Consider the following 9169-nt stretch of genomic DNA (forward strand, 5'->3'; position numbering starts at 1 on the left):
CAGCTGACACTGGACGTGGTTGTGAGTCGCAGACCCTAATGAAAAATTGGAGAGGAAGCAGGTGGCCGGCTGATGAAATGATAACCAGAAGCCCTGTGGGCTTGGGTGGCTGAGGCTACTGAGTGTTGAAGAGAGAGAGGCAGAGGCACAGATGACTCATCACGGATTTCAGGCAAACTGTGAAACCAGAACACTTCCTTGGCAGCATTTAAGAAAACCCCGATGATCTGCAGCTGGAAGGCAGGTTGGCTGGAGGACCAGTCTGAACCCTGAGTAGGTTAAGTTCTCAGTCCTTCAGGCACAGGGCTCTAATGGGAAAGAGGTGAGACCCTGACACTTAGGGCGGGAGCCCTGGACAGTTGGGAACCTTGAACACTTACATGTCCCTGAGTTCCCTGGGCCTGCAGAAACAGCCTACTTCTCATGTCATGTAGAAGATTGTAGACTGCTTGAACCCGGGAGGTGGGGCTTGCAGTGAGCTGAGATTGCGCCATTGCACTCCAGCCTGGGCAACAGAACGAGACTCAGTAAAAAAATAAAAAAAATAAAAAAAAGGAGGACTTTCCTTTTTGGAAGATCATACAGAGTTCTCAAATGAGGTAGGTATCATACAAGACATTGCTTGACCCATCAGGATCTACCCTCGTCTTTCCTGTTGGCAAAACCAGCTGAAGAACAAGAACCAAATATCAGCACAGCCCGACTGGGGATGAGCCAGGCTGGCTTGGCCAAAAGGGTATATCCGGTGAAGCAGCTGTGGGATCAAACTAGTATGTCCCAGAGGACCTGGGAATATATTCATGGGATTGGATCCGAGTGTAGATATAAAATAAAATAAGGTTGAGTTTATTGAGAGGGAGCACTCTAGGTGGCACAGGATTAAACATCTTGGTCAAGATCCCTGGAGAGAATGCTAAGACTCAATTCAGATGATGCTTAAAAGCCTAGAGAAAGCAGTGACCCACACTCAGGCAGATGGTGGAGGGAAGGATCAAATGGCTCAGAGAAGTGGGCATGCTGGAGTGGATGTGCTAGTATCCACGGCACTGATTATTTTCCCGAGATGGTCTGGAGGACTTCCCATGTACAAAGGAATGCACTGGTGAGAGTGGCCCCAAAGCCACTCAGCTCAGGAATGGCTGTGCTCTACGTGCCAGAGCTGATGACAGATGAAATCAGAGAACTGGCTCCTGGTAGCAACTGGGATGATGAGATCCTGGGATTACAAAGGCCAAGTGGTGTGCTCATCATTGGATGCAAGGCAGAGGCCATGATCACAATGAGAGGCGAGATCAGTGGGGCACCCAGGGGGTTCCTGCCCTGCAGAGAGCTCTCAGTAGGCTTATTGTTTTAGAAGTGAAATAAATGGGCATCCAACAAGGGCAATGCTTAATTTCTATAAGAAAGCAAGTGTGGATTACCAGGAGGTACAATAGTCAGGATCTCTTGCCTAGTTTCTTGAATGGAGCTAATTCTCAGCCCCAGAATCTGTTGACTGAAGAAGCAGAGCTCCTCCCAGGAAGGACAGTACCACATTACAGCAGGTGCTTTCAGCAATAATTCCCCCAGTTCTCACCTAAAGGTATCTAGGACATTTATTCAAGCAAATGCACACTGGGGAAAGAGGAATGCCTTAGCTTTTCAAGGACTATTAAACTAACATTGATATTTGAGACCCAAGATGCTACCATAACCCTCCTATTAGACTGGAGACCAGGAAGGCACATAATAAATTGAATCTTGGTTCAAGCCTAGCTCACATTCTTCATTTCCCTGGTTCTCTAGTATAATAGGAGTGAATGGCAGGTTCATTGGCAGAACCTGTGCATTGACTCCTTGGCCTAGAAGAAAAGATGTTGTAGTGAGGTAGGCCTCTTCCCCTATGAGATTGTAAACCACAGACACGACCACATCTTGTGTTGATGGCAGGAATGTCAGAGATGAGCGTTACCCTCAAAGACTTAAAGGATTCAGGGGCTGTGGTCCTTGCCCTAGCCTCATTTAATTCACCAGGCTGCCCCGCACATAGACCTGGTGGGCCATGGTGGGGGACACTAAATATCCATACAGTGAGTCAAGTCATATCTCCACCTGCAGTGGCTGTGCCAAGCATGGCACTTTTGCTAGAGAAGATTAAGCGGAGTCTTTGGCCTCTCTAAGGAAGCTATTGACTTGGTGAACTGTTATTTTTCATCCTTGAACAAAGGAGGGTCGGAGGCAGTTTGCATCACCCCAGAACAGGAACAGACAAATAATACTTTTATGGTCCTACTCCAGATCCACTTGAACTCTCTCACTTTTGTTGCTTAAAAAAGTTCTTATTTATGGTTTATTTTTTGTTTCTAAAACAGACTCCTCATATAAATGAAATCATAATATTTTGATAATGGTAGATACTAAATCATGTATTGTAGTTGTTGGTTTTATATTTTTAAATGCATCTTTAGTTTTTAAATGAGGCAAATTTCGGTTGTCTCTGAGGAGCTTAGAATTACCCAGTTATTTTTTAAGCATGCTAACTTTTGTTGTTTTTTAGTCTGAAGTCACCTGCCCTGTCTGGACATTCCATAGCCTACCATTTTTACCCACGACTTCGATGTGGCATGCTCGTTGGACCAGATGAGCAAGCAGTGGCGAGTGGGTTGGAGGTCTTGGTAAGCCACATGCACAGCGAGGCTGGGAGGTCAGCCCTGTGAAGACTTAGAGGGCTTCCACATTGGTGGAGTTTTTAGGGACTTAACAGGGGAGTCCCTCCAACGTAAAGAGAGATTGCATTTCATACCTCCTCCCATTAAAGAAGCAGCACAGTGCTGAGGGGCCTCTTTAGCTTTTGGAGGAAGCATCGTTGGCCCTTGCAAACACAGCTCGAACCCATTTTCTGGGTGATGTGGAAGGCTGTCATCTTTGATTGGGACCCAGAAAGGAAAGCATTCTTAGTAGGTCCAAGTGATGATGGTGCAAGTAACCTTGTCATTTGTGCCATACGGCCTGGACAACTGTTTGGTACTCTGTGGCATTTATGGTGTGGTGTGGCAGAACTTGACGGCACTACGTGCACGTATAATGCATCACAGAGGTATGGAAAGGACATCGTGTGGAGCTCATGGCAAGCCCTGGGAGAATTACTGCACTCCTGGCATCCTGGAGAAAGGCCATGCCATCAGCACCAGAGAATACATAATTTGAGAAGTGGCTCCTGGTGTGCTTCTCAGCCTTGATAGAGATGAAGCATGTCATCATGGGAGGTTGAGTAACCACATGGCTGGGCTGGTTTCTGTCAGACTCAATTGCTTCTACACTTGAGTGGGCCCAACAGAAGGGGAAGTAGGATATCTAGGACTGCACATGAGCAGGGTCAGAGAGAACAAGGAAGTTGCACAAATGGTTTGCTTGGCCCTCAGGTCATCCCCTACTCTTGTTCTGGTTTTTCTCCATCTGCTTACACTGACTGCCTTCTCTCAGGCCAGGATGACTTGTTTCACTGGTGCGTGTGCATTTAACATGGATTTCAGGCAACACCACTCAGGGATGGCCTTGGGAGACAGCGGTGAGGGGAAATCTTCTGATGCTTTTCTATCTGGGGAGGTCCTCTGGTCATCCACTTTGTAGGGAAAGTGAGGTGGCCTGAGGTAAGCATATGTGCCCTGTGACATTTATGACAAAGCTCACAGGCCGTAGGATGTTAGAAAAAGAGAAAGATTGGAACACGAGAGACAGGAAAGTCTGTGGAAGGGGCCTGTAGATGGATCTATCGGGGTGAGTGCAGAGTGTGAAGATCTGGGTGTCACATGGTGACCACCAGCAAAGATCACTCCTGTGGAAGGGGCAGAAACAACCAAATCGGCAGGGCGACTTGGCTGGTGGACATTAGTAAGCCTGTCATTGCCTCACCCAGTGCAGGAACAACGGATGCCCTAGTTGCAGAAATGAGGCCGTGCAAGAACCCATCAGCACAGGCTCCCACTCTCTGTGGCTCTTCTACATGCTGCTGCTGCTGAATGTCTAATCTGTTAGCAGCAGAGACTAGAAACACCAAGCCCCCATGTTAGTCTTTTAAACAGACTAATCAACTATTTGGTAGTAAGACCTTTTCTGCCATGCAGGGGATACAGACTCCTCTAGACTTGGGTCATCAGATAGTCTTGGCTAAGTTTACCTTTCCTGCCTGCAGCGCCTACGCCAGCATCACTATCCACCAACACGGGATTCCACCTAACAGCGCTTTAGGTCAAGAAACCCATTTTATCACAATGGAAATTCAGCAGTAGGCACATGACCATGGGTTCCACTCTCCCCATCACATATGACGTCACCCAGAAGCTCCCTGCTTGACAGAGAGGTGGACGAGCCTTCTATAAATAGTTAAGGGCCCAAATTAGAGATGATACCCTATGAGGATGGGCCACTGTCCTCCAGGGCAGTGCACATACTACATCAGTGCTGCTGTATCCCAAATAGGTTGGAAGCAAAGAAAAGAATAGTAGTAGGAGCCGCCTAACTTACCATCACCCCCAGTGACCTACTTAGGGAATGTGTGCTTTCTTTCTCTAACATATGAGGTTCTGTGGGTGTAGAGATCCTGGCTTGCAGAGCAAGAATGCCTCTGTAGGAGGACACAGCAAAAGTCCCAATGAACTTTAACTTACACCAGTCACTTGGTCACTTAGAGTCTCTCATGACAAGGATCAGCCATAAAGGAAGGGAGATATCATCCTGGTGGGCACAGTTGACCAGGGGAAGTAGGGCTGAAGGTGCACAGGGGCCAGGGAAGAATGTGATTGTTGCTCGGAAGATGCACTGGGGTGTCTCTTGGTGCTCCCAGGCTCAGTTTTAACTGCGAGTGTCCAGGTACAGATGTCATAGCTCGCAAAGGGGATGATAACTAGAGGTGCAGACCCGTGAGAGATGATGGTCTGAACTGCCCCACCAGGCAAGCTACGTAGACCAGCAGAGGTGCAAATTGAGGATGGGGGGAATCTCCAACCAGGGGTGGAGTAGGAGAATGATGAATATTGGTTATAGCCTTGAGATCAACTGCAGCAATGGGGGTTGAAATGTATTCTACTAATCTTCCCTTGTAAATTTCCCAGGTAACCAATCTAACCAAAATCCTGGGAGACCTGTTCCCCAATGCGGCACACTTCCTAGAAGAAGCAAGTGAATTTAAAGGGGGGAGAATTGTAGGGAAGTTCATCACCAAATCTGTGGTTCTTTCCCTGGATCTTTCTTCAGGGCGAACACATCCATCGCTCAGCTGTGATAGACAGGAGTTGTGGGTGGCTCACCTCTCTCACTGGGAATTGCCCTCAGCAGTAGGGAACTCATTCAGGGTTAAGGCATCTCCTTGAGGATGGCCCCTGTTCAATTACTGGCTGACACAGGAATATGAAGGCCTGGTCCTTGTCTCAGCTTGGAACAAATCTGAAGGCCCATCACAGCTTGGAACAAATCTGAAGGCCCATCACAGCCTTGGAAAAGGCTGAGGTCTCTACTACAACCTTACTGGAGAGTTGTCTTCTCTCTGCCCAACTCCCCTTTCCTTCCTTAATGTTTCTTTGAGAGCACTTCTTGTATTAGTCCATTCTCATGCTGCTAATAAAGACATACCCTAGACTGGGTAATTTATAAAGCAAAGAGGTTTAATGGACTCACGGTTCCACATGGCTGGGGAGGCCTCACCATCATAGCAGAAGGTGAATGAGGAGCAAAGTCACGTCTTACTTACATTGTGGCAGGGAAGAGAGGGGGTGTGCAGGGAACTCCCCTTCATACAATCATCAGATCTCTTGAGATGTATTCACTATCATGAGAACAGCGTGAAAAAGAGCCGCTCCCACGTTTCAGTTACCTCCCACTAAATTCCTCCTAAGACACGTGGGGATTATGCCAGCTACAATTCAAGATAAGATTTGGGTGGGGACACAGCTAAACCATATCACTTCTCAATAACCTTTTTCATGCAATTTCAGGCTGTTTCCTGTAAGCTGGATTTTAGAACATCCTAGGCCTTTTGGATATTAGGCTTTATGGAATATGTCAGGTTCTAGAAAAAATGATCACGAGCAAGAGTAACAATGACGCCTCACTAAACAAAAACAAAATATAACAAAACAAGAAAATGAGACTTAGGACAAAAGTTTCTCAGTGAATTTTCTTTTATTATGATGCTGTGACTGTGACTCTCTTTATCCCTATGGATGTTTTGCTTTGAAATTTATTTTTGTCTGATATTCATAGAGCTAATTTGATTTTATTGGTAGTAATATTTGCTGGAAAGTCCAAAAATCTTCGAGCTATGAGTTTTGTTTTAGTTAATGCAAATTTGCATTGACTTGAGTAGAAAGCCTGTCTTTCATTGTAAATTCTCAAAGCCTTCTCCTGTTCTCAGTCCAGTCTCTCGGCACCAAGGTGGTCCCTATGTGTCTGTGGGTGTGGGGTTTACTTCCCCTATACCCTCACAATGAGGATATAATATTTTGGGATCCCAGATTTATGGAAGAAGCCTCTCCTATTGGACCGTCCACTTTTTCACGGGACCTGGGCTTTCTCATAAAGGCTGTGAAAATGAAAGTTCACCAGATTTGCTTTCAAGGCAAAAATTATTTCATTGCTCTTATTTCTCGTTACCAACTTTCCTTTAGATTTTGACCTGATAACTCCTTATTGTGTAACAAAAATGTTTTTAAGAATTTTAGAACATTTTAATCCAGAATTTTTAGTGTTTGATCAAAATACTCTGTCTTGCATGTTACTGGAAACAGAAGTCCTAGAGGCAATTTTTTAAACAAAGAAAATTTCGATAATGGTGAAATGTTATCATCTACTCACGCTGCACATGCAGGGAACTGGTTTAACTGATATGATGCAAATACACACTTTGAAATTGGCGTGATGTGCTATAGGATCCTGAGGCTGCATCGTGTTCATACTTTATGAGAGACAGAGAGAGAGAGAGAGACTGTTTCACATTTATTGGATGGTGTTTCCGAACAATTTCAACAATTGATTCACATTATACAGTCGAGACAATAAAATTGAAAATAAATTAAAGCCACTTAAACAACTGTTTTGTGGAATAAATATGTAAAATTTGAATATTTATGATGGTAAATCAGATTGAGTTGCTGAATACTTTTTTCTAATCTTTCATCAATGATGCAAAGCTCTCAGGAGTAAGTTTATCAAGTTTTTGTAGTGTGTTTTGATTAAATATAAATAAACTAATCATATTTTTATGGTTACAAAATAGTTCATTAAATGGGGAGGCATGATAGCAGACTTTTCCTCTGGAAACACACGGTTAACAATGTAGATTTGCATTCCACAAAGGCTAAGAAATAACAGGTTGTATATAGCTGATGAGAAAGCTTCATGTTGACTTTTAATAACCATTACACTGAACACTAAGTTTTAGTATTTTGAACTTGTTCCAGAGAACCTCGAGTTGTTGTACTCATTAATTCTTTGGGACCAACTTACTGATGTTCAAGTTCATGAAACAGGCTTTGCCTTTAAGATTTGTTTTCCTCAAAATACAAGGTATGACATTTGGGAGAATTTGTAAGTTTTTTACTAAGGAATATAAGAGTAAACTCATGATTTCTTTTAGTGTCCTTTCACCTTGGACTATTGATTCTTCAGTTTTGAAGCGGATTCTGCACTCAAGAAACATACCATTGAAGAATGGGACTGGTGGGAAGGTGAGGAAATGGAAACTCTGCCGTTAAGTAACTTGTCCTTGGTCTTTTACCTGATAAATGGTGGGACACTTTTCTGCTCTGCCAAATGACACCTTCACTTCTTGGATCCCCTCCAACCTCCTAGACCCCTTCCCTTCCCTTCCTTTCTCCTCCATCTCACGTCCTTAAGCGGACAGAGGCAACCAGGTAACGACTTCATCTTTTCACCCATGTCTTCCTACACACATTCCATACTTGAGATCAATTGCAGCAGTGGTGGTTGAAATTTATTCCTCTAATCTTCTCTTGTAAATTTCCCAGGTAACCAGTCCAACCAAGATCCTGGCAGAGCTGTTCCCTGATGGGGCACACTTATTAGAAGCAGCAAGTGAATGTAAAGGAGGGTGGACTTAGAGGAGACTGTGGTGCTCTACCCAGATCTTTCTTCAGGACCAACACATCCATTGTTGAGTTGTGACAGACAGGAGCTGCAGGTGGCTTGCCTCTCGCTCTGGGAATTGCCCTCAGTCATAGGGAGCTGCCTTACTCAAGGGTCAGTCACCTTCCGGAGGTTGGCTCATGTTCAATTCCTGGCTGATACGGGAATACGGACCAGTCCTTGTCTCAGCTTGGGACAAATCTGAAGGCCCATCACAACTTCAGAGATGAAGGGTGGGAGCTGCCTCCACTGCCGCGTTTCCTCCTGTAGCTTCTTTTCATGGCCATTGTCTTGGAGTGTGCCCTGCACTCCATCCTCCCAGCACTCCTTGGCCTTGCCTCTGTGTGAAGATCTGTTCTTCAGTTTCTGCTGCACTTTCCCATCAGCATTCAGACTCCTCTAAAGTAAACCCAGGACCCTTGTTTGACCTCCCGTGCCTCTCAAGTTCCTTACAGGAGACCTCTGCTGAGATGCCTCTCTCTCTAATCCTCTCCAGTCAACGCAGGTTGGGAGCCTATACTTGATGAAGCTGCTCCACCAAGGTTCCCTCTACCTTAACAAATCCTGTGCAAAGTTCTTTCTCTACATCAATGGAATCTTTCAGCAAAGTCTGGCACAGAGCTCTGCTCCTTTCTTTTAGAAATAGTTTCCCCGACGGATTTGTGGGACACAAACAATCTCATGGCTGCTGTTCTCCCCGGGTTCCCTGGCCACTCTTTCTCTCGTAGTGACTCCCTGCATTAATTTCCTGTTCTGCTGTGAAAAATCACCACAAACTTAGTGGCTTCAAACAATGTGGATTTGATATTTTACCCCTTTGTAGGTTAGAAGTTCAACAAGGATCTTTCTGGGCTAACACCAAGGGGGTGGCAGGGCTGTGTTCCTGCTGGTGGTTATAAGGGAGAAATTCTTTCCTTGCTTTTTCCAGATCCTAGAGGCCACCTGCAGTCCTTGGCTTGTGACCTCTTCCTCTATCTTCAAAGCTAAAAGCCTAGCGTCTTCTCTCCTCTTTGGCCTCTGCTTCCATCTTACATCTTCTTTCCCTGCTTTG

General features: G+C 45.2%; 1 protein-coding gene across 1 annotated transcript in view; it reads left to right on the top strand.

The window, feature by feature from the left end:
* LOC105528552 (putative uncharacterized protein encoded by LINC00299) overlaps window positions 1-8093 on the top strand; it is a 30267-nt gene extending 22174 nt beyond the window's left edge. The window contains exons 3-5 of the mRNA XM_011965341.1: window positions 2537-2654; window positions 5091-5180; window positions 8001-8093. Coding sequence (XP_011820731.1) covers window positions 2537-2654; window positions 5091-5180; window positions 8001-8093 — 301 coding nt within the window. The remainder of the gene's footprint in view (window positions 1-2536; window positions 2655-5090; window positions 5181-8000) is intronic.
* Window positions 8094-9169: the final 1076 nt, after the last annotated feature.

The sequence above is a fragment of the Mandrillus leucophaeus genome, unplaced genomic scaffold (genome assembly GCF_000951045.1).
Source record: "Mandrillus leucophaeus isolate KB7577 unplaced genomic scaffold, Mleu.le_1.0 Scaffold72, whole genome shotgun sequence".
NCBI lineage: Eukaryota > Metazoa > Chordata > Mammalia > Primates > Cercopithecidae > Mandrillus > Mandrillus leucophaeus.